The following is a 26,549-nucleotide window of genomic DNA, read 5'->3' on the forward strand; positions in this document are numbered from 1 at the left end:
TACTGTATATGTTGCAGTGCTGCCTTTGCATAAACCTGTAATTGGCCAAACTCCAGTTTTGATGGGTATGTTATCTTTGTAATTCTGAGCATTTTAGAGACCTTCAACTATCACTGAGCATAATTAACATTCTTCTGATATTTAGTATTAATTATCTCAAATTTAGTGTTATTGCTTAAACTAGATGCAAGGAAATTTTCAAGATATACTCAAAAATAGAACACACACATCAAGATGTAAACATGCAAAAATTTAAGCTATATGTAGTAAAGAACAAGTGTGTAATAAAAACAGAAATTCTTAATCATCCTAAAGCTCACGTTATTGTCCTTGAAAAGTTGTAACAAATAAAGGTGGTTTCTATTAGTAACAGTAACTATGTAACGTCAAAAATCTAAAATATAATTTAAAAAAATAGGTATAGTAAATGAAAATACTGTATTTTCAACATTTTTTATCTAAAATAAAAATACGTGACTTACTTGGCGGGCAGTTTGTAAATGTACCCTTTGCCCTCGTCGCTCCAGACCACCACCCTGTCGGGCGCGAGGAAGTCCCCTCCCATCCAGCGCTCCCCGCGGGGAGACGTGACCGAGCACAGCACGGAGAAGTCACCTGCGTCATAGATCTGCCGACCCAACCACACGCCCTCAAGCACGCACTCCCGCCCTCCCCGCCCTCCCCGACACCAGACACCTCGACACAACACACAGACAGCCCAGTGACGCACGGCCCGGTAACAAGTTCACAATCGCAATCACAGGTTGGCCATGTAACACCATCGAACACGTCCAACAGTATTTCTGTAACAATTCAATTCCCTACTAGTAAGAATGAAAAAACCTGCATCATGCCACAATTTAACATTTACATCTACCTATAAATATAAAAAATAATATTTGATCTAAGCACTATGAAAGAGAAAAAGAAACTGTACAGATTAAAAATTGATAAAAATATGTATAACCCTAATTTTAATACATGTCTAAAAAATACTAGTTGTAGGTTATTATTTTACACTGAAATATTACTTCAATGTAAGAAATAAAAATACATATAAATATTGTACACTTAAGAAGAAATGTTTTGGCTAAACATAACACAAGCCCAACTCATTTTGAAATACAAATTTTTATCCTACCTGCAGCATTTTCTCAGCTGTTACAAACGGATTTTCTCAATTTTTATTAAAAGCAGGTCACATCATAATTTTCTCCAGGAAGTTACACGTTAACGGAATAATTTCCGGCAGCTGATTTTCCTACCTGCCAGTGCTTTGAGCAGATTATGAGCACAGTTCTCTGGTTCTCCGAGCAGCACATCATGCCCAGGGCGTTCAGACAGCGAATCTGCTTGCTCTCGTGCTCGTAGAATGGTTCCTGCTGCCTGGTCTCTTGCCCCATCAGCGTCCACACCTTGACGGTTCCCGTGGTTGTGAGAGCCAGAACTACGTCGTCTGGAACGCAAACACAATTATTTCATATTGCACACGTCAGTGCGACATCAACTTGTGATGACACAGCTCGCAATCCAGCAAACCAAGATTAATTTTGTCTGCAAATAGAGGAGGTATTATTAACATTTTGATAAAAGGGTGACTAACTGCCTAAAATAAAATACTTCCTCTCCCCAGAATAGTAGTTTAACCTAATTTTTTTTTTTATATTTTGCATTTACCATTTATAAATCTGATATTTAAAGGTGAATATCATCCTTAGAAATTGAACTGAGTTTTAAGTGCCTTATGTGAACTCAACAGACAATTTCTATAAAGAATCACCTCCCAAAATATTTAGGATGAAAATATGAAAAACCTGTAAAAGGGTAGAACTAAAAGAAAGCTTACATTATCATGTTCATTATTTATTTTATTTGGGCTTAACATCTCATCAACAGCAAGGTTATTTATAAGTGGGAAACATACAATGCAAACCATAAATATAGGATGTTCACATGAAAGTTACACTCAACGAGCTACCAAAACCATAATATTTTTAATGCAGACTCAATCAGCATGGTGGTTCAGCACCAAATTAAAACAGTTCATGTTTACCACAATAACACACCTCCTAATGGGTGGCCCTGAAAATTTCACCCATCAAAAATAAGTCTTTTTATGAATGAGTTACACTAATAAAAAAATTTCTTGGGGGTGTGCAGGAAAGGAAATTAAGCTTCTGGAAAAATTCGGGCGGGAAAAATAGATTTCACTCTAGAAATTGGGAAAAATCTGGAAAATACATTATAAGCTATAGAGCATGAAAGCAAACTTATAATTTTTGTAATATTTTTACCACAACAACATTAAGTTCTAAAAAAATACCACACTGGTGAGTCACAAATTTCAAGCACTAAACCTGAAGTAACTAAACAATATACATGACATTCTTTACACTTATGAGTTGCATCATCTTTCGAGGAAATGTTTGTGATCTCTTTGGAAAACAGGCATTTAATATAATGTTCTGTTTTCATGCAAGAAAACCAGTTTTTCTACATGTTTGGTGGCTAAAGATTCTCGCTCTGAAGAGACTATATGTCCAGCGGATGAGTAAACCCTTTCACAGTCAGTTTCAGTTGCTGGTATTCCCAGATATGACAATGCTAACTTGCATTGATTTGGTAGTATCATCTCATTTTGTTCCCACCTCTTCAGTGGGTCTCTAGTTCTCTCTAGAAGCGACATTTTTAAATATGTCGTCACCTCTGTGTATTTATTAGCACCTAAGAGAGACTTTGCAGCTAAATTATCAAATTTATGCCACAAAAAGGGAGTGGCTAGTCATAAGATGATTCAGTTTTTTGAGTCCCTGAAAAATAAAGAAAAAAATACCTTAAACTTTTAACAAACATCTGAGATGCAAGTAATAAACCAGGTTGTTAGTCTATTTATTGCAGAAAATAATAAAAGTCATACTGTAGGCCTATTAAAAGATATACTGCTATGGACTGTAGAATATCACCCAATAAATTTTACATCCCCAGTAAGAATTTATCCCCTTTATGTTTCTGTGAGATGTACCAAGTCGTTTACATATTATGATTAAGTTTATAAGTTAATATTAAACAAGCATTTTACCTGATATAATGTATTCTTTTAGAAAACTGTCAAGTTTTTGCTGTAAAGTGTTAACAGCAAGTTGTTTTTCATTGGCAGACTCAACAGACTTGAAGCGTGGGTCTAACAACATTGCTGTAAAATATGGCTGTTGCCTTTGATATAAAGGAAAACGTGCCTTCAGTCCAAAATGTAATGCCCTACAAAATGTGACACCAGACCCAACTTCACTAGAATAAGTTTCAGTGAAGTTATTCAAAAATGTCTCAATTGAAAAAAAAAAACAACTGGAATAACCACTGAAGCTGTAGGTATCATTTCTCCAGAAAGTTCTACTGTGGCTTAAGGGGATTGGTGCAGGACAAAAAACAGTCATTCGTCAGAATTTGTTGGAAATGAGCTTAAGTATTTCATAAATGCTTGTTTATTACTACTGTAAGGCCAGCCAGCACGTATATAAGCTAGCGGGTGAGATTTGGCAAGTTAGTGGCGAGAGAGCTTCTGTGAGGGGAGGTTGTCGAATGTTGCAGCTCTGAGGCCTGCCATCTAGCGGGAATCTTTCGAAGGTCTTCCACAATATCGCCTTTCTCTCTCTCTCTCTCTCTCTCTCTCTCTCTCTCTCTCTCTCTCGAACACGGAAGGAAAGCGAACCGCGATAACCAGCTCCTATCTTCGCTTCCCATCTCGCCCTATCCTTCATTCTCGGATCAGGTAGCCGCCCTTCCCCGTGTAGACTTTCGTTTTACTCCAGATTTTTGTACTCTGGTAGAGTTGACTGTGCTTAATAACATACCGAAAGTTTACCGCTGTAGACCTTGTGCGTTATAACCAAAAATTTGCATTTAAGTCCTAGGTGACAGCAAATTAAAAACATTAAAATGCTACCCATTTATACAGTTTTTAATTTTGACTGTCCGTAAACTTACCAAAATAATCGAGAAACTGTAATTCACCCATTATTGTAAGAAAAAATTAAATTTTTAATATTTAAGATATGATATAAAGAGATTAATTCACGACATATTTTTTTAATCTTTGCCACCCAGATAAAAATACGATTTACACCGATTTGAAGAGCCCAATGCGATAAAATGTCTAAATAAATGTTTATAATTATACTTTTAGCTTTAAGGTAGTATATTTATAAAGAGTCTAGCATAATTAGTTGCCTCATTAAAGCTGCCCGAGCGTTGCAGTGTACTGCGGCCGTACTGATCTTTCACGGCCGGCGTGCTTTGAAACACGCTGCGTACTGCGACACTCAATAAACTTGGTCTTATTTAAGGATTACTTAAAATATATTTAATGCATATGATAGGGTGTATTCATGTTACATCTATTGAGATATACATATTCTTTTTTCTTATATGAATGATTTTTGATACAATAAAATTAACAATAGCTAAACAATTTCTGCTTGGAACTTGTAAATAAAAATTCTAGAGGACCTCTAGTTTTATATATGTGTGTTAGTATTTTGTTACAAAAATTTTATTATTAAAAATTATTTTAATACCAAAAAATATAATTATTTTTTATTTCTAATACATTATATTATTTTCGATCATAACTATGCAAAATTTTAATGTAGCCTATATTATAAAAAATATATATTTAATTGTATAAAATTAGTTTACTACATAACAATTGAAAAAAAACGATACACCGTAAATTTACTTATTGAGTTTTGTCACTTTTATAACATAATTCGTATGATAATATTATTTTTTCCAGAAAATAAATAAAACATAAGTTGTGTTGTAAAATGTATTGATAGAATTACATATTTAGTATTTTTTTTCTAAGTTAATTTATTGGAGTGCTGCGCCTAGCTGACTTCGTTAAATTGCTAGTGGCAAAGAGCGGTGGTGGATGTTTTTGCAAGAGTTTGACCGTATTTTATGACCCTAGCTGTGAGAGGGTGTTCGTACCAGAAATCCTAACGGTCAAGGAAAATAGCCTTTCTCTGTAGTCACGTACGGGTCTGCTACTCGCGCAATATCGTCAGTTTATCACCACTTTCTGGGAAGTTCTATTGTTGTTATTTATTTATAATTTAGAAATTAAAGAGTCGATCATACTAACATTTTTACCTAAGCAAATCGCATCCTGGAAGATTTTGATCTACGTTTGCAGCAAAAATCACTTGTAGTTAGGAAACTTTTATTATTTCAGAGTAAAATTCAGTCTGGAATTACCATACCTTCCTGGTAGTTTAGAACAGGTAACATTAAAGATGTAAACCAGTCTTCAAAAGCATGCCCATCAAACCAACCAGATTTAGTTCTATTGTATCGAGTACCCGAGGGTCCGTTTTCAGTCCAAGTTGTCCAAATTTTCTCCGCCTTATAGTTTACATAAGGTGGTGCTACATCCCCTGCTGCATTTCCACAAACAATTATAGATGTGCACGCTTTAGACAAATTTTGTATCCTCTCAGGCAGGAGCGCAACAACAGGGGGAGGCAAGGGTATTTGCCCCCCCCCCCCTCTGAAACCTTGAAGTGGGGGCAAACGGGGGCAAAGAAAGTGCTGTGTAATCAATTTTTAGATAATAAAACTGCTTAAATAGCACCATTTTCCACCTTGAAATACAAATTTTCCCGGGGGAGGACCCCCGGACCCCCCGCTTCAATAGGGGGGATCGATGATTCTTTATAAAAAGTTATATTGCCCCCTCCTTTGGAAATTTAATTGTTGCACCCCTGCTCTCAGGGTACTTAATTCCCCTCTTCGTGATGATTTTTCTGGTTCCAGAATTGTCTACAAGATTTGTTTCGTCGTAATTCCAAATATTCACTTTTGGAATTCCTATCAGCTCCTTTTACAAATTATCAAAAAACTTATTCACAACCTTTTCTTCTGTTGCTGCTCTAGAGTAAGAAATTTTTTTGCTGTTCTCTGAGTTAATATTGCTTTGTGCCGTCGCATGAACCCTTCCGCCCAATCATTTCCTGGTAAATTGTTTTAAAATCGTAGCTCCTTTCTTCCACAGCGGTCCAGGTAGGACTTGACAACACATCGAAGGTCAAACATATCCACAGGAAATCCATAGTTAGACACGGCTACAATGTGACTTACAAATTGCAACTACTCTTCATTTGTGAAAACAGGAGCTCGGTCGACAGCTTTAAAATGCTTTTCCTGGTTTTTTAGGTGCAAAGTGTTTTTTGGAATACCATATTTTGTTGAAGCTTTGCGAATCGACAATGTTTTGTTCCGTACAGCTTGCAAGGCTTCATTCAAGTTTTCCTCTGTGTAATTTTTATATGGCCGTGTACCAAGAGCACGTTCGGGATTTATTGGCATGGTTGGTCGCTTTATTCTGAAAAATATGAAGAAAAAATGCAGTAAAACATATTACGCCAACTTTGGGGCAACTTTGGGACAGTCCCAAAGTTACCCCACCAAGTGATGAAAATTTACTATTTTGAGGTTATAAAATAAAATGCAAGTATCAAAAACATTAGCATCACATTAAATGGATGTCAAGGCTTGTACTTCTTCAAATACATACCTGTCTTTCGTGAAGTATTTGCCGTTTTTAAAGTGCGTACGAAAGTTTACACAAAAACAAAAATATTAACAACATGTGGTTGAAAACAAATCCACTGCCTCTATCCCACCAGTGCAACTACAGCTTCAAATAAATGCATGAGATAGTAGCACATACCAGCGAATATAGAAGCGGTGATTGCGTACCACTTCTAAATACATTGCCTTGACAGGAAATCCTAAAACCAGAAATTACTCACTGTCCCAAATTTACACCCCCAGTCCCAAAGTTACCCCGGTTTACGGTACTGATTTTCGAGTTGTGTTGAGGTTTCACATGCCACTTCGTGTACACCTGCTCTGGTAACAATGAGTCATCACAACCGGTGCCGTCTGTACGAGCGTCTTCACAAGTTATCCTGAAATATGTTCTTAAATATTAATTCAAGTGAATTCTTAAAATCCTACACACCTTATCTTAAGTGTCGTAAATGAATCGTTATATTTTGTAAATCCATATAATATAGGAGCCAACATGGCGCGAAGCGATGGACGCGATACGAATAATATTTTTTTTTACCAACCACTACATCAGTAAATATTTGTGGTTTCCATTCGCTATGAATTCAAGCATGTAACATTTGTACTGCTTCTTCAATTCGGCTACAGTTAAATGGGAAGATCTGAATCACTGAAAACTCCTCAACAAAATCAACGATGAATCACAGGCATTACAACAAACAGTTGTCACAAGTCAAGTAGCCAATGAGCAGGTGACATTTTTCGAGTCCGTAGAGGATTGTTGAGACTATCGTACAGGTCATTGGCAACGCGCCCTTACGCGCATGGTTAATACCCGCATGAGTAGAGTGTAAAGGCGTAAGCATGAGACACATCTAGGTCCTCATCTAACCGCGCACACTTAGATTTAACTCAGGATAGGGTGATAAATGTTTACTAATTTTGCAGTCCTAACAGTCACCAACGAAACGCCAGCAAAATAAATAAATAAGGCCACGAATATTGTTCGTGAATGAAGGCGAAGCTGATACTTTGGAAACGTTACCAGCAGATATTAAATAATGTTTAACTATTATTTACGTAGCTTACTTCTTAAAACTGCATTCATGTAAACTGATTTTGTGTGAGACTATGTTGAGTGTTTTCTGCTACACTTATTTTTCTGAAAAAAAGTCTATTGTGGCTTAATAAACTTTTTAACATTGATGCCTGTCATAAAAAAAATTCAAACGTAATTATACGGATACATGTTGAGTATAGTTTATGAATGGTTCACGCATTGCTGAAAAAAAAAAAACATGTTTACAATTTTACACATCTTTTTGTTGTCACATCGCGTCCATCGCGTTGTACATACGCAACTCTAAAAAATAAATGTATGTTAAAAAAGCTATAATAAAATAATCTCTTATCTTTCTTTATTCTTTTTTCTAAGCGCTCTAATGGCTTTCGATAGTTTTGTTCTTTTGTGTACTCTGCTTGGTGGAGGTTTCTTCGGCATTTTATTCCTGAATAAATCTCACTCTTACAACAAAAATCATCTGGCTAAATCACTGTGCTAAATAATAACAGGGAATAACCATTCAATTATACGCCGAGATAGACCAAACACGTTCTCTTATCTACTGAAAATGAATACGTTGACCTTCATATCAGTTTCGCGCGAAATCCCGTCTCCCCTTCGTAAACAGCAGACAGCTGTGGCTGGGTGAGAACGAGAGAAAACACTGGCTGCAAACAGTTGGGGAAACTGTCGCAAGGTGTCACTACTGTCCAGCGCGCTCCATAATTTCTCGTATCCGAGCTTGCACGCTGCTCAAATTTCTACAGCTACATTTTTACTTTAGGTCCGACTGCAATAAGCTAAAGACTAAAATAAAGTCAATCATTCAGCCGACAGATATGTTGGCGTTTGAATTACAAATGAAAACTCGAATGTTATTAAATTCGCAAATGAATATCACGCAATTTCGTAGCAGCTCATTTATTAAAATTCAAATTGTAAATACGTTAAATTAATAATGATTACAGATAAAATAATGGTCACAGTCATATCTCCCGTGTCTGAAAATTTATCTGCGAAAGTTTTACCACTGAATTATTTATAGTTTATTAATAAAGCTTGAATTTAAAAAATTCCCGAAATTCAGCAATAACTTAATTAAAATAAAAAAATAAATAAATAAATTTTACACCAGAATGGTTCAAATCTTCTCTAGCAGCTGAATCATCAACAAATATATTGTTTTTTTTAATACGATGCTGGTGCACCAATCCCCTTAATGAAGTGGTTTAAGAATTTTTACGTAACCTTCAACAAGTCGCCACTCACTCACACTAAGATTGTCAACATTTATCTCTGCCAGATGTCTCGTAAGAAAAAGTTTGTTTTTAAGTAGCCTGTTAAGCATGAGGTACTCTAAATTCCATCTAGTCACACAGTCTTGAATTAATTCTAAACTGTCTAGTCCCATTTCTTTTTTAATTTTGTGAAATGCAGAAGTTGCTGATGCGCTGTGCTTGTAATGACATACAATGCCACTAGCCTTTTTTCATCATACCTCCCATTCATTCATAAGATTTTTTAACATCACTAACAGCAAGCTGTAAGTTATGAGCAAAACACTGCAAGTGTGTCAGAGGTGCTTTGCAAAGACTAGACACCAGCTTGATGTTTCTCGCTTTGTCAGTAATAATAAACAGTGGAATACGTGTACTAATGTTATTTATGATGTTCCAATCATTCAAAATTTCTGTAATTTTGTCAGCTATCACTAGTTCTGTGTGGCTCTCTGAAAAACTAACACAGCCGAGACAGTACTTTTATAAGAGTGAAGTTGTTGATGAAATGACAAGTTAATGCCAAGAAAGCATCCTCAATGCGTGACAGTGCAAATGTTCAGTCAATGTCATTTTCTTGTGACATTTCCAGTGGCTTGAGAAAGTTCCTCAGAGATTCTCGTTTTCACAGAATCATATAGGTTTTGGAATTTTGTTCCTGGAGAATGTGGTTCTGGATGGTACTATGTACAAGGGTTGAGCTGACAGCATGAGTTTCTGGAAATATTTATTTTCTATTACACTGTACGGCAGCATAGTATCAGCCAACCTTTCAGCAATGTTTCTTGTCATGAGTTTTTCCTTAGGATGATGAGAATACCAGTGGTAGGTATCTTCAATACGTCTTTGTTTTGACGGGCCTGGTGGTGAAGCATCAGTATTTACAAGAAGTCACCGTACCAGTTCTTGCTGCATCTCATATTCTTTCTTCACAGTTGGGTGTTGCATCAAATGCAACCTGATGTTCTACCATAGCTTGTTTTAAGACTTTTACTGCATGTCTTGCATTTGACACTTAGTTTACCGTGGCTTCTTGCAAAGTATAGCTCCAGATACGTGTCTTTTCATCAGCCATGTTAAACATTAACTAAACAAATAAAACCATAACATGGAATGTTATCTACTGCTGCACGTAAACATTTACAGCATTATTCTGAGTAATAATACCTACTCGAGTACAAATCCTCTAATTTTGTAGACCTCAAATTACCCTCAGAAACAGAAACAATAAAATTTAATCGTATTTGCAATACGTGTGTGGCAAAAAAATATATAGTTCTGCCATCTCTTGTTGGCAGCAGTGTAACCCTTCCCCTTAGTTACGCACGGGGCAATCACTGCAGTCCCTGATGAATTTTCGTTAATTTTTTTTTTGATTTTTCAATCAAACAAGATGTTAGATATTTAGATTTAATTGAAGTAAATACAATAATTAATACAGATATAAAATTCAAATGTGTGTTATTATACATAGAAATGATAAAGTGGTATACTATTAAAATAATGTCTCGTTCAGTGCTGTGTTTCAAGCCATTCATTGCCCGTTTATTTTTAGTCTTGATGATAATCAAACTGTACATAATTTTTTGGGGATTATTTTATCGGAAGAAGTGGAATTTTTTAATAGTTTCGGTACTTAACATGCCATTTTTCATAAAAATTTGTTGTCTGTTCTTTTGTTGTTAATAGAAGCTAAAATTTTTTCGAACGTGAGCAATTTTTGATTTTTTCCAAAAATACCAGGAAAAATATTCTTTCCTCCTAACGGGAAAAAAAAAGTATTGCGCTCCCGAAGTTTTTCCCGAAAGTCGGGATCCCGCACACCACTATAATTTTCACAATTTATATAAGAATATCGTCAATTTAGTCTTAAGTTACACACAATCTAGGTTCACATTATTCTACTGGTAAGGGACATATCTTTTTCACCAATAGTTTAGACTCCCCAAAAGAGGTTCAAATTGAAATAACCCCAACTGCTCCACCAAGGGGCCTGGATGAACAGCTGTGAAACATGCTGTTTGCCATTTCAGAAGTGGCAAGTTGGATTCCTTCAGAAGGACTAGCTGTTCCACTTGTATGTTCCAAGCTGGTTTGATTCTCATGCCTCTTTGCTGCAGACTGTGAAGGTACTCCCCACTCTAGCTCTTCCAAACTCTTTGCCGGAACTGAGTGACAGTTGCCATATGTCGAGTTGATTTTGAGGCAAATGTGTGAAGTCATGGTCTAGCAATGCCACCAAAGGCTCACTCACAAGAAAATGAATTGGAATCAGCATATCATGATCTTTGCAGGTTAGCTGATAGAGCACACAAAGGTAAAAAGTCCAACACAGCTGACACTTGTGACAGCAGTGTAGCCAGTTCTTCGAAAGTGAGCACTTCGGTGCCTACCATTCACTTCAAATGTTGCTTTGCACTTTCTATGGCACTTCCCACAGACCAGTAAAATAAGGGCTTCCAGGAAAACTAAAGAGCCACTTGATACCATGCAGAGCAGACTCATTTTTAATTTCAAGCCTGTTGTCACCTTAGAACAGTGTTTGGTACACGTCTTTGAAGTAGTTATGCGTTCCAACCAATGGCGTAGCCAGGATTTGTGTATGGGAGGTGTTAAGAAGCATGGCCCCCCCGTATTAAAGCGGGGGGTCCGGGGGGGTTCTCCCCCGGGAAAATTTGGATTTTAAGGTGTAAAATAGTGCTATTTTAGCAGTTTTCAGTACTTAAATTTAAATATTGTAATGGTAAAATTTTTATTAATTTTAATATGAAATTTGTTTGAGTGATGAATAAGAAATTAATTAAAGATTTGGTGCTAAGGGGGGGGGGGGGGGGTAAACCCCTAAAACCCCCCCCCCTGGCTACGCCCCTGGTTCCAACCAGATCTGTACCATTTTCAGAGGACACCTCTGCTGGGATTTCAAACAGGAAACAAAGCATCTCAAAGCTGCCAAAAATGCTGCAGCTAAAAGGTCGGACACAAACTCCAAGTGCATGGAAATGTAAGCAAATGCATGGAAGCATGTAACCATCAATATTATCACGTCGTCCGGGCCTGCGGCCCCTTTGAGCCCGATATGCCACCGCCCAAACACCACCATCTCTATTCAAACCTCCCACTTGTACGTGCGTGCGTGTGTGCGTGTGTTGGTAGCCCAGCAAGAGGGCGCTTAGCTGCAGTGCGCCAAACCCCTAATATGTCTTAATAATTATTATAATCCTTTTCTTTTCGCCCCCAAAATAGTGTCACAACGGCTATGTATGTGAGTGTCTTTTGTTTAATTAAATTATGATGTTTTTGTTGTAAAATACGTGCAAGCATGGACAAGGACACTCCCTAGCAGGCGGCGGAGGAACTAGCACGTAACTTGATTCAAACTGTTTTCTATCATATAAGTAATTATTACAGACGGTCTGGGTATGGATGTGATGGGCTAATTTTTGTAAAGAGTTTATGTTATTTTCAATAATAACCCGGGGCATGCAATAGCTAAGTTGTTAACGGTAATTGTGTTCGGCACGAAGGGCGCCATGTTGCCTTCCGCAAGCCCTGGTCTCTTCCCAGTCTCCTTCTACAGCCGGCCAAGAGCGGACGTCTCTGCAGACACCCCGAGGACATCACCGTTGTTTCACCGAGAAGTAGTTCTGTCAAGTAATATATTCAAATTGTTTTCTTTATATCCTCGGGGCCTCTCTCAGTCGGAGAGACTGCGTCATTAATAATTATTTACTCTCCGGAGTTTTCGGTCATCTGTGTGATAAGTAACGGCTTGAGGCGACCACGTGCGTGGTTCGCCTCCTCACCTAATTCGATTCGTGCCTCGGGCGTTTTATAACTGTATCAAGGAAGGATTGTGTAAGGGCGTGTAACGTGAGTAATAAAAACCAACTTAATTGAGTCACGTGTCTTTGTGTTTGGGGGGGGCACGTGGGTCCTTAACCTGGTCAGCGGCATGTGGGACGTCCTAAGAGCCCACTGCGGTTAATTAGAAGCGTGCCCGACCCTGAGAGCGGGCTTGGTTAGGAACAGGTGTGCCTTAAAAATCAGGAGGGCTAATATCTCGCCGCACACGGGCCACGTAACGCCCTGAGTTAGAGTTTCACGCCGGGTCCACGTGCCCACTCACGTGGTGGTGCCCATTATTTTCCACCAGCCCTCAATTGACTTCTTATGTGTTCTGGCTGGCATGGTGAAGAGGACCCCCCAAAGATAAAAAACAGCAGTTCAAAATGTTCTCTACTGAACAAACTTGACCTTGGGCAGCATACCCATCAGAGAGGTTGATGAGAATGGATTGATTTTGAAACAGGAATATATTTGTGAAGGAGACTAAAAATTAAGCCTCTAGCTGAGATAATCCAAACATGACTACGAAATAGATAAAACATGGTACTAAGTTGTACATGTAGATTAGTCACATGGTAGTGAAGAATAAGCAACTTAGACAGTTTGCTCTGCATCAGGAGGAGAATAGGGTGTTTGGTGTCTTCAGGTACTGATGCATTATGCAACCTACTACCACCCACCCTGACAACTCCTTACGAAGTGCTGTGGAGTGCTGTACTTTCATCCTTAAACTAGAAGGATTGAACCATCATGACCCAAATGATTGAAGCAGTTAAGCTCTCACTCATGGTGTTATGTGAATGCTTTAGCGCGCAACACTCATGCAGTAATGCCCTGAAGTTTTGTCAGTGAGGAAACCTTGTTTGGAAGTCCAATTGGTTCTTCTGAGTTGGTTGTATTATCCTGCTGCACCACCAAAACATTTGTTGTCACAAATTTCAGCTCAGGTAACAGTTCTTTGCAATCACCTTCACCTCAAGGCCGGCACTCCTTGCCCCATGACAGCAAGCTTGGGCCTGAAAACCACAGGAGCTGCTGGACAACTAATCCGGGAGGGTGGAACAAGAAGCTGGTCTGCTCTGATGGCAAGTGACCGCACACCCTGACCATCTCTGAAACCCTATTAACAACAAACGTTTTCAGTTTGTGGGGTGACAATTTCAACCAAGCCAGTACGACAGTCAAGTCTGTCCAGGCATCCAACACCAGCTGATCCATGTTTCGTTCATAAAGCTGCATGATGTGTTGCCAAAGCTTACTCAACTAAATGCCTGCACAGAACTTGAACTTCGTGACGGTGAGAGTTTCCAATGGGGCCACATTGAATTTTGCAACCAAAAGATGAACTCAAGATCGACCCATCACTCATCACACAATGGATATACATAACCACAGTGTATGATTTCTAGCTAGCATTACAAAACCCATTAAACTGCACTTCCGAATCTATGACTGGCACGAGTCTTGCAACTTTTACTTGAGATATTACACACAAGGCACTTCTGAGTTTGTTCCAATGGTCAATATGTCATCTCCAACCAGTTCATCTCATTTCAGACCCTGGGTCCACAAACCCATAACAAGCTCTTGCTCACTGTTATCACAGGTGCCATCCACTCATTGGGCACTTTCACTTGATAGAACATACACTCAGCACTTTCACAGACTGTGTGTAGTCTAAGGTTTCAGATTCTTCAGTAGTTACATTCAGGAGCTCTTGATAGTTGGAACACCACTTGCGTAGTACAAATCTTGCAGATCTGAGCATGGAAACTAACTGCATTTTCGAATTGTAAGCTTCTTCGAAAGTTAATGTTCCAATAACAATATTATGAAGTTTGTGTACAGCCAATGTTGCATTGTTCGCAGAGCCTGGTAAGGTGGTGGTGTGAGCCCATACATCACTGTATGTATTTACTTAAAAAAAAACTCAACACTGACTAATTGACAGGCAATGCACAGATAAACCAGTGGGTCTAGAACCATGAAAATTTGCATAGAAATTTTTTACATAACATACGTGAGAACTAAGAAGGGGATTGTGATATTTCTTCCCCTAAGGGGGTTAAGTAGGGGATGAAAGTTTGTATGGAAGTTTGTCCTTTTTGAAGTTAGAAATATGGAAATTGGTGTTAAATAAAAGTCTGTTGTATCAGTGTCTTTCGTAATTCAACAAAGATGAGGATCAAATAATTTCCCATCGGGCACACGGATACCAACTGGATCACTCGCACAGTTTCGCCACAGCATGCATTGGTGCTTCGTATCAGCTGAATCAATTAATGTTAACACACAATGCAGACCAGGGATATTCGGGAAGCAGTATGCCTTTCCGAAAGTAAGGAACCACCTCAGTATTCACCTGGATTGATTTACGGATAACATGGAAAACTGAAATAAGGATGGCAGGAACAGGATCAAACCCAGGTCCTACGGGATGGGAGTCAGGTGTCTTATCACAGGGCCACCCTGTTCTTGGTTGAAAAACATTAATTGCTTGTTCATACTGTTCCTACAGATAGGATTTTATAAAATGACAACAGTTAACCTACTATTTTATTGCCTACAAAATGATCTATTTATCTGTACATTTCATTGTTAACAAATGTAAAAAAAAAAAAAAAAAAACAACTTTTAAAAATGTTATCATAATACCAATCAAAAAAATTTTTTTTTTTTAAATTTACCTTTCCTTTTAGCTGGTCGCAAAACATGCAAGGCACTGATCCAATCTGGACTGACGCATGACGAAAGTGTGAACACAATCTCCAAGCTGAATGGATCCATAACCAAGACTTCTGGATAGTAACCATTGCAGAACAGTCGCACATCATCGGTGTTACACATGTGATATGCCTGCACACAAGGACACCACCACAGCACTACAAACACAACCACTCTCATTTGGCAGCCCCTCGTATTGTACGCTGACAAACCAGAGTGCATTGGTGACCACCACAATTATAGCGATAGTAATCACGCATTGCAAATAAATTATTTACTAGTAATTGTTAAATGTTGCATGTTGTGTGTATCGTTTTGTTTTGTTGTCTTGTATTTTGTATTGTTTTCTTCTGTCTGTATGTATCTGTGTTGTTTGTATCGTGCCTACCACCCAAGGCCATAAGCTGTAGGTAGGCATGCAACAAATATTAAATAAATAAAAATAAAAAAAATTTCCAGAGCATTATAGGGCATGGTTACACAGAACGCCAAACTACTTCAGGGGAACTGGATTAAGTAAACATGTTTACAAATGTGAGAGTGTACGATCACACAGTAGTTAGTATAAAGTGCGTCCAACTCTACTGTCATTGACTGAATGTGTTGTGGATCCCATTTATCTGAGCAAGCGCACCTCTGTTAGAGAATTTCTATCACCATGAATTTAAAAAAAAAAAAAAAAAATTAACTTTTGATCTTTTTTTTTGTTGAAAAATGTAAAATATTACACAAACTTGTGCCACAGACATTCTCCATCTTGCGTTTTTCGCAAAGGACTGTTTATATCCTCAACACTCAACAGCCAATCAGAGGCTTATGTAGAAGATATTTTGTTCTGAACTACTATGCTAACTTGTTTAGGTTGAATGAGAAATGGCCTAGAACGAAACATGTTCAGACTGTGTGTAACCGCACGCAGAAGTTGAACATGTTTACCTAAGTAATTCAGAGTTCCCTGTCACTGCACCCATAGTCTGCCAAAACAGTTAGGTAATGTCCAGGAACATATAGTGCCTAATACGTGCTCTAAACAGCACAACCAGCACTTGACGGAATCCCGTATGAAGCATTAGATACACACGCATGAGGACACCCAGAAGTGTCGTGAAAGTTGCAGTCGACAAGGGCAAGACAGTCAACACCAATGGAGGTTCGCCTCAATGTCACCAAGCGTTGGGCAACCCAGTCCACTCTCACCACAGCGCGGGGAGCCATTAGTATAATCTATGTTACCTCTGGTGGTTATCTAGCACAGTGGTAAGTCAGTGACATTTTATACTCTCATGAATTATCACTCCTGGTACAGTTTTTTTTAATGCTTTTATGCTCATTCACACACTGCAGATGTGCATGTAAATTGCTGAAGTCAAGTTAGAGTGTATTACTGCTATGAAAGGAACCTGACACATTTGAAAGCCACAGTAGTACAAACAGAACAGATAATTTGCTTTCAAAAATACCCTTGTTCTAAAATCAAAAAGTTATGATAAAATGAGCGTCAAGCACACGCAAACTATGCTTTCAAACATCACGTCACACTACTTTCTAAACAATTCAGCTGGTAAGCAGGGTGTAGCTGAAAGCAAGGAGTCACTATAACACCTGGTACATGATTCAGTACACACACTACTTCCAGAATACATTTGGGCTTAACAACTGACAAGCAGCTGATAATCTGGATGCTACTTCAACTTATGATGAAATTAATCACTATCTCTACCTCTGGATAACTTACTACACAAAATCATGCAATCTCATACCTTTACATTAATGAGATGATTTCAAGAAGTTTAGACAAGTGGGTTGGATAAGAAGTACTACAAACACAGAGACAAAATTGAATTCCTTCTTTCCAATGAAATAAAAATGATAATATTATTAAAAGTCTGCCATTTAACTCATGTTGATGATTATGGATGCAGCAACATACTAGATATTCAAACAAATATTCAGTGATTGATGACTGACAAGTTATTTTATCAAAACCTACATTTGGCACTTCACACATGTGATTTGCCCAATGTTTTTCTACAATTATACTGGGAAACAGAATTTACTGGATTGCAATGATAAATAATATGTAAATCTCACAAAACTCAGCAAAGACCTTTCCAAATGTTAATAAAATTTAAATTAAATTTGAAGTATGCTGAAAGACTATTACTTCTCATCACTTTTTAAAACATACAAATTTAAAATTTTAAATATTCAGATTAAAAAATATACCATCAAGATTACAAAGATATTATTGTGGTATATTACTGCAACAAATACACATAAATACATAAGCTCAGAAACATGTATCTGCCATAACAGACATTTCCTCCCACCCTCCTCAAATTGCGCAACCATTTACCTAAATAAAATTCCTTTTCTACTAACAAAATAGAGAAATAATAAAAAATATATCTCTGGGTCACATTTGCTAAGTGCCTTGCATAACAGGCAGTACAAATGTTTATATTTACCTGAATATTGGTGTGTATGTACGGCAACTTGACGAGCTCTCGACATTTTCCATCCACCAAGTCCCAGCAACACATTTCACTGTCAAACAATTGTCAATTTTCATTTCAGATGCATGTCATCATACATTAGATTACTTTTAAAAAAATTCACTATGCAATTTTTCAGAGAACTTCAGTTCAAGTGTATGACTTCAGGCACTCTCGTCTATGGTTGCAAGTTAAATTGTTAAATTTTAAAAATTGTATATTATTAATATACAAATATTTTACAGATACTTTACTTGTAAGTTCATGACATATTTCATAAAGAAATAATACTAAATTTTTCATCCATCTGCTAAAATTATACTGACCTGTAGATAATTTTATTTTCAATTTCTGTATCTTCCTTAAAGAAAGTCATAAATATAAATAAAAGTGTTCTAGTATGTAATGTCTAATGTCTAATCCAGAAAGATGGCACAATGACAAGACCAATAAACCCAACCTGCAGAGGATATGCCCTCGCGTATCTCTCCTAGGAAAAAGAGAACCGGGGCATGACAAGTGAATTGGAACATTTTGCCAATAAAATACTAGTCACAGTCAAACAGAGAAGCTGAATTGAATTATCTTTTGAATACAACAAGTTTCTTATTATTGTAGTTAATCAATAGTCAAATTATATTTTTAAAAAAACTAAAACACTAATTGTTGTATAAACTAAAAAAAAAAAAAAATAATAATAAGTAATTTGTTCAACAGCAACATAATTAACTACAATCTGAATAATGAACGTTTTATGAAGAAAAAATAATAATCAATAAACAAAAAAATTAAGTTACAAAAAAAAAGTATGGGGTGCTCTCTTTTTTCATTTTCATTATGACCCTGTCCTTATGAATAGACATTAGAGGTAGAAAATTTAAGACAACTGATATCACGCACCCCACACTTTAACGCGCGCCAGGTACCTGAGCAGACTGGCGGCCCCGCATGGCCACTGACGTCACGTGCACATACTTTCGGAAATTAGCGCGGCCCGGTCTTGCCATCCCCCTACACCCGTGCCCTCCTTCCTCGACGCTATATCCATCCCTTAACGGCCTGGGAGTTCCGCAGGCTTACAGAGGCAGCCGCATAGAATGGCGTGAACAAGCACCGCTGTTCTGGATGCTTCGGGTGTCAGGTCAGCCCGAGAAAAGATGGCCAAAGGGTATAAAAGCAGTGACTCCGGCCTCCAGGGTAGTTCCAACAAGCGAGTCGAGTGAAGTGCGAGTTCGGTGAGGAGCACAAGAGACTCCCCCTTTTGTGAGCGGCGCAAACACAGAGCAAAAAGACTGTGCGTCTGTGACAAGTACCGCAAGACTGTGTGTATGTGGACTAGCGCAAGGTAAGGGGCGAAACACTGTTGAGCCTAGCTCCAGTGAGGAGTGTGACCTGTTGACTTGACAGATTACTTAGTGATTCGTGAAGATTTTAAGTGTGGTGATTTAATTAGTAACGTAAATATTCTTAGCAAATAAAACTGTATAAAATAAATTGGGCTATCCTTATGAACCTGTTTTCCCCACTCGTAACAATACTTCATACTACCAATGAAATTATGACTCCACTACTCACCCACTTTCTGATGAACTCACAACAAAGTTATTATCCAATACAATGCTGGCTTTTGAAAGACACAGGATTGGTGCTGTATGGCCAACCAATAAGCAGCGTGGAGTCATCTAAAATATAAAATGATAAAATTATTATGGCTTATAGTCAGCTCTTAACTTGTAACTACCCTAAATGGAAGTATTCTTAGCATTTTATGACCTTAAAAGGAAATAATTCTCTCCAATTACAACTAACAACACCACTATTGTCACGAAACTACAAGCACTCAGTTAAGGTAATAGTAGCATCCTGCAGTATACAAAACACAGCAGTGATACAACCACCTACATTTCTTTGATGCACATGGGTTTTAAACCACTAAGCCACTTACAACAAATTTAGGTAATATTTTTACAGCGTGGCTTTTCCGGACACTACAGACATTCCAATATTCACCCTTAAAACAGTGTTTCTATATTCTTACTGGTTTCTGAGAAATCACCATTAATAGATTACATTACAATAGCATTGTCTGGTCGGGGTTACCCGCTATGACTGTACAGCCAAGTGGCTCAATGCCAACCAAGTGGCTCATGCAAGTGTCATATGGCGGTAAATAACCTGACTCCCTACAAGGAGGGTGTTGAGCCCCTCAATAAGAGCAAATGCTACTGGAAACTCAGCATGGTGGGAGGGATAGCAGCTCCCGCCATTACTGGCGTGAAGCTGAAGATGAATGACATCGGCAAGGCTCACGTTCAGACGGCAGCATGCAGGGACAAGGTGTCTTGAATGGCTGCTACACTGCTTGGACCACAGTATAGGTGGCAGCCCCACCAGCCAGGTGTAGGACGCGACAGGACTAACGAGCCGGTGACCGAATTTCATAACCTATTCGAGAAAATTAAGCGAGATGCCGGATGGATAAAACTGGAAAACGACCCAAGCTACGTTTGGGGACATTGAATATTGGAACACTTACAGGGAGGATTGAGGAAACTGTGGATGTCATGACTGAGAGGAGGATAGATGTTTTTGGCCTGAGCATAATGAAGTGGAGAGGTAGTGGGCAGATGGAAATGAGGGATGGCTATAAGCTTTACTGGATGGGAAATGAGGGAAGGAGAAATGGAGTAGGCCTGTTAGTGAAGGAAGGATAGCAGGTAGGATAGAAGGTATCAGTGATCAGATTATAAAAATGGCATTGTTTTATAAAGTAAATAAACTGGAGGTACTCCAGGTGTATGCATCACAAGTGGGTTGCGTAGCTGAGAAGGAGAAGTTTGAGGAAGAACTGAAGAAACAATTGGGCAGAGAATGGCAGATAGTAATGGGAGATCTTAATGCACAAGTTGGCAAAGATAGAGAAGTTTTTGATGAAGTGTTAGGAAGTGAAGGGTGGGGAGAAAGAAACAATGAGGGTACAAGGTTGCTGGAACTATGTGCAAGATACAGAATGGAGTTTGGGAACAGCTGGTACAGGAAAATGAGAGACACACACAAGATAACGAGGTACAGCTGGGACGGTGAACATCAATCTGTATAGACTACTTCCTGCTGGGATATGATGTGAAATAGAAAAATAAAAACTAAAATTATTAAAGTGATACCAAGTGTGGCCCTTAGTGGGGACCAAAGTTTGTTAAACCCTTTTCTTGGCAATGTGACTTATACGTAAAAATTTTATTTTTTTTATTTTTTTTCCCTTGTCAAAATTTTCCTTTGTTCTTTGTGCTGTGCACTTACGCACCTATATTGACATCCCTTGCAGCACACAGAGCCATCTATGTATTACCAAACAAACTTTATGAGTGGTGTTCCAACAGTTGCAATAATGGCAGGCAGAACGAAATACAGGCGCACACATGAGGTAAGTAAATGTTTGATTTATAAAGAAAATGTACATAAATGTTAAAACTAAAATTATTTTGTTGAAATATAATACTTTATGTCAATTGCAAGCTAAAAATTAGGAAATTCTAAGATAAAATAGTAGCATAAAATGTGCCGTTTATCATAATTTTCGGCACAAGTATTTAATTTTAAGTTTAATTTTTCATTTTTTAAAGAAGGAAACCCAAAAAAAATAAAGTTGCTTTTTAATTTCATTAATTTTGTTTCCATTACTGTACTCTTGTAATCTTGTGCAACCCAGTGCACCAGCGCTTGTTCACAGGCCCAATTAGATACCTTTGCTGACATTTGGTGATCGCAGCATCTCGGCAGCGGTTTGCGCCACGTTTTCTCCCTGTAACAGTATGACTTTTCGTGCTAGCGAACGCTACTCCAAGCCCACCACTAGAAAATTTCATTTCTCGGAGGCCAGCATAGGTAAGCTGTTTGCCAGCACGTCCAGGAGCATATTACATTCCTCGGCGACGCCTCGAGACGGTCCACACGACGCCTTTGCCAGGCGACTTAGCAAGTTCTGACCCCCCTTCCCTCATCCCCCAACTGTGGCTTCCTGGGAATTTCAACCCGGAGCGTCGACCTCCAGTGAACTCGCGCATGGTACATGGTCTCTTCAAGGACATTCACCCTTGTCAAACAGAGCCCTCAGCGAAGCCTAGCGGTGGGAAAAATCCATAACCTTGCTCTGTCCGCTGGTTGCGAGTGTGACTAGTGCACTCTAGCAGACGTTTCTGTGACCCTCCAGGCAGTTTCTCATCTTGGCTGCCAGAGCGCACTACTCATCCCTCCCATAAGAGACAGCTTGTCACAATCGACTTTGGCAGCAGTCGCGCTGCGATTGCGACCTTAGTTCGCCTGCGACTCGCGTGAGCATGGCGAGCGTTTAGCAGTCTGCTTCGCCCCTTCTGGCATCTCCGGACACCTTCGGGCCATCACCACCCCCCTCCCCTTTTTTGGATGGGCGCAGTAACCTGCTTTAATTAGGCACCCCGACACCATTTTCGAAGATTTGGCGGGCAGCATCTGGTCAGTACGGACCACGCGTCGAGATTCGCGAGAGTCCATCTCTCTTGTACTTCCAAGACTCGACACTACGTCATGTAGTCGCCAACGTCGAGGCATAAGTGCCTTATTTTTCTTATTTTTAAATTTGGCTGCCCGTGCTAGTTTTTTTTAATCTAAATTATTTCTTCTTTTCCCGTGATGGCTTCCGCGAACTTCCGCGCCGGGAGTTGCCTACTCTACTCCTGGAGCCAGCTTACATGACTTCACCCCGCTACTTTGGGCAAGTGGTCGTCATACCTCCCCCCCCCCCCCCCCCTCTTTTTGGCCTTTCCCTGGGCGTAGATTTGCCCAGCCTTAGCCACCTGTAAACCAGTCTAAGCAATTTGGGACTTTGGTTACAGGCGGGGTGCAAGAATAATGTGCAAGATTAGCCTGCAAGAATGAGAATGGAACTTCTCGGCCAAAACTAGCAGTCCGTGATTGGGCTCATGCAGTCAGAAGTTTTCTCCCCTCCCCGGTCGACATACAAGTTTCTACATAAAATGATTTCTTCTGAACTTTAATCTACCGGAAAATCCGGTGACAGGACCGCCAGTTTTCAGGACATAAGATTTAGTTAAATTCATTTTAAAAGAAAATTAAAAACAAAATGTAATTGTCTTTCTTTTGAGCCTGCGATCTCACTTAAAACCAGGGTCAAGTTTAAGGGATATGATTGTTTAATTTTTACATGTATTTTGTCGCCTCCCTTCAGTTTATAGTTAATATATTTTAATACATGTGTACTTAAAGATAAAAGAAAAGAAAATGTTAATAAGTAAATTATTTTAGTAAAAGGGGCAGTTATATAAATCAAACCAGCAGTCTTGTTATTTCATTATTATTCATCCTCGATCCACATAGACTCCTAGAGTTTCTAGTAGGTTATAAGCTAAATTCCTTTGTACGACGTCGAGGCACCTCTGTGATTATTGTTGTTGTTTGTCTTCTGGGCCATGGTGGCCACTCACAGGCACCAAAATTATTCCCTGATTTTTCCCTGATTTCCCTGATTAAAAATTCAAAATTTCCCTGATATTTACAATTACAAAAGAACATACTTTTAATGAAATAATATAATATTATAGAAAGAGATTGCTCACATTTTAGCACCCTGCTGTATTTTATTCATTATATACATACGGAAGTTCGTTAAATAACATAATACATTTTAAATATGTCACTTTACATTATAGCGTCCCTTTCAATGACCTGCAGTCTGTGTTTTGTTTTATGTCTAGAGACCGGAAAAATTCGCGAATTCATTTCGCGATAGGCTAAAATACAAATAGTTATACCTCAGTGCTGCCTCTGCTATTGGCTCACTACTCACCTGGATGACTCTGGGCCAATGAGAAACACCCGACCAAAGCTTTATCGAATCTCAGGCTGCTACGTTGGGACGTCTCACAAGACAGCAGCCAATGAGTGGGTGGCATTTGACCGAGAGTACACAGAACTATGGAGTTCATCCTACAGGTCATTGAACCCGCGAATTTTTCCTGTCCCTAGTAATGGGGTATTTCAGTGGCGAGCGCTCAAACATTTTTTCACACAACTTTTGATAACTGTTCTTACATTCATTTTTGAAGTGTAACATTTCTAGTTGTGAAATATTCTTAGTCTTAGTACTCTCAACAAGGGATAACAGTACAGTGCAAATTTTACCTTGTGTTTGATTTAAAAATGAAACAACTAATGGATAAATCTTCACTGCATTACAATCAGTACTCCCATCTGTAGCTAAAGCAAATGGTCCACTTACTAAAGATTCAACAGTTTCAATTTAGTTTCACCAGCCATATACTCCACTAAGGCAGATGTTTTGTTCTCGCACAGCTGTATTTCTGTGCAATTTTTGAGTCCGGAAACATAGCTCTATACAAATTACGCGAATGATCGGCTACTGCTATCGGTAAATTGTATTCTACCAAAAAACCTGTAAACAATAACTCTGCGTTTGTTACTTTCGTTTCTTCAGATGTAGCGAAAAACGACGATATAGATTTATTGCTCGTCACGGCTTTAAAATGTTCTGCATGTTTCTTTGATTCAATATGCCGTCCTCAGTCATCCCTTCCACCATGCGCAATCGAAAAGTTACACGTGCATACATTACAAAACGCGTGGCGTTCCAAAACATTTGAAGATGACAAGCATGGCCATTCTTTTGAATAGTTTGGTCGAAAGTTCTGAAGAATAACGTTCTTTTTTTTTGCCCCAGATAGGTACACATTGTTCTGTCACACGCTTCATTTCTACAACCGGCACTCAAGAACACAACATTATCGAACAACATAAAATGGTTTCACGTCTGTAGACACGACAAAAACACTTTGATGAAAAAAATGGCTTTCAAGAAAGTAATTAACCCAACACAGGTTAGCCAAAGTACCGTACAAAAATTATCGTGATGTAAGTAGCTAACAAACGAAATTTCGAGAATATATACTAGTTGTATCGTACAATGGACTTAATACCGTACCATTTCTATTACAAAACACAAGAATTAATCTACTCATATTGACAGTACATGCGCACATTTATTAGTTCCGTTATCTGCGCAACCACGTGATGTATTCGAACTGCGTTCACGAAACACGCACACCAGAAACGGAATTTTTTTCCGTTACCTAGCAGCACAAAGCCTCGTTTCCGTAATAAACCAGTGATGTTCCGTAATTCCGTAATTCTGTGTTAAATCCGTAATAATTACGGAAAATCCGTAATGGTTAGCAGCTATGCGGAAATATACATGACACAAAAAATTCCCGGTTATTTTAAAAATACCCTGACATTTCCCTGATTATTCCCGATCAACGTGATTTCCCTGATAAATCCCGGTTTTCCCCGTGAGTGGCCACCCTGCTGGGCTGACGCTTCCAAGGCCTTAATTTTTACTTATTAATTTATTGAGTGTTTACCTGCAGCCAAGCGTACGTTACAAAATGGTAGCAAAGCGTGGTTTGCTCTTTGCTACAACTGGTAGCATTTAGCGACAATTACTTTCTGTCTGCTTTGGTTTGATTTATGAGCATGCTTTAATTTTTTTGGGGGGTATAAATAATTTTTGTTTGACTTTAAGACTTTTGTTATACAGTATTATTGTAAGTCCTAAAACTGGCACGACCCCTTCTTTATTCTTAATTTCTTTGTAAAAGTTAAAATTCATTTTGCTCTTTGAGCAAGCGGAGTTCGCATTTTGCCGAGGTTAGCGAGCGCCGCACGCAGCGCCCACACGCGTCGGTGCCCTATTTCCCCCCCCCCCCCCACCCTCCCCCCCCCCCCGGGCCCACATCCCTCGGCACGCAGAAGCATCAGCTGACAGGTTCGGCGTCCCAGTGACCTTGTACGGTCACCAGCCAGTACAGAGGACGCGCGCAAGCGACGGGAAGTTAAACACAAAATTTATTTCTTTAAATCCAACGGCACAAAAATCACATTTGTATCATTGTTACAAATATGTAACACTGCCAGCTATGTAGAACGAAAACAATTTCTGTCAATGTTACACATTTGTAACATTGCCAGTTTGGGAAGTTTTCAAATATTTTAGCCAAAATTAAAATTAAATGTGTTATTTCAAATTAGTTTATATTAAAAAATGAATAATATAATAGATTTTAATGTTTTCATAATAAACAATTTTAATTTTTATATATAATTACCTATTGTTGGGTTTTACTTATTTTGGACTAGACTGATATTCTAAACTTTATTTCCAATATATACATATCTGTGTGTATTAATTTTGCATGTATTTATTTATAATATTATTATTGACACATTACTGTTTTATATTTTTTACAGAACCATGTTCATTTATCTCGTGCTGCAAGGATTGTGGCAATGGTGCCAAGAGGTGGTGCGGATTCAGATGCAGAAAGTGATGTGCCAGAACTGGATGACGACCTTCAAAACATGATTCCTGATATTTTTGAAGAAGATTAGGTACTTTTTAATGTTTCAGAATTTTTCAGTGACATTGATACAGATCTCCAGGAAACTAGTCAGAATTTAGAAAATCAGTCTTCCACATTACATTCTGCTTCAGAAACAGGC

The 26,549-nt window shown here is 38.5% G+C and overlaps 1 protein-coding gene across 10 annotated transcripts in view; it reads right to left on the bottom strand.

Moving 5' to 3' along the window:
• LOC134535543 (WD repeat-containing protein 7) overlaps nucleotides 1-26,549 on the bottom strand; it is a 191,086-nt gene that overhangs the window by 154,517 nt on the left and 10,020 nt on the right. For all 10 annotated transcript variants that reach the window (XM_063374703.1, XM_063374699.1, XM_063374697.1 and 7 more), the window contains 5 exons: nucleotides 19,554-19,660; nucleotides 17,952-18,030; nucleotides 15,447-15,615; nucleotides 1,266-1,456; nucleotides 483-628 (listed from right to left, as the gene is read on the bottom strand). In XM_063374703.1, the coding sequence (XP_063230773.1) occupies nucleotides 483-628; nucleotides 1,266-1,456; nucleotides 15,447-15,615; nucleotides 17,952-18,030; nucleotides 19,554-19,660 (692 nt within the window). The remainder of the gene's footprint in view (nucleotides 1-482; nucleotides 629-1,265; nucleotides 1,457-15,446; nucleotides 15,616-17,951; nucleotides 18,031-19,553; nucleotides 19,661-26,549) is intronic.

The sequence above is a fragment of the Bacillus rossius genome, chromosome 8 (assembly GCF_032445375.1).
Source record: "Bacillus rossius redtenbacheri isolate Brsri chromosome 8, Brsri_v3, whole genome shotgun sequence".
NCBI classification, from domain to species: domain Eukaryota; kingdom Metazoa; phylum Arthropoda; class Insecta; order Phasmatodea; family Bacillidae; genus Bacillus; species Bacillus rossius.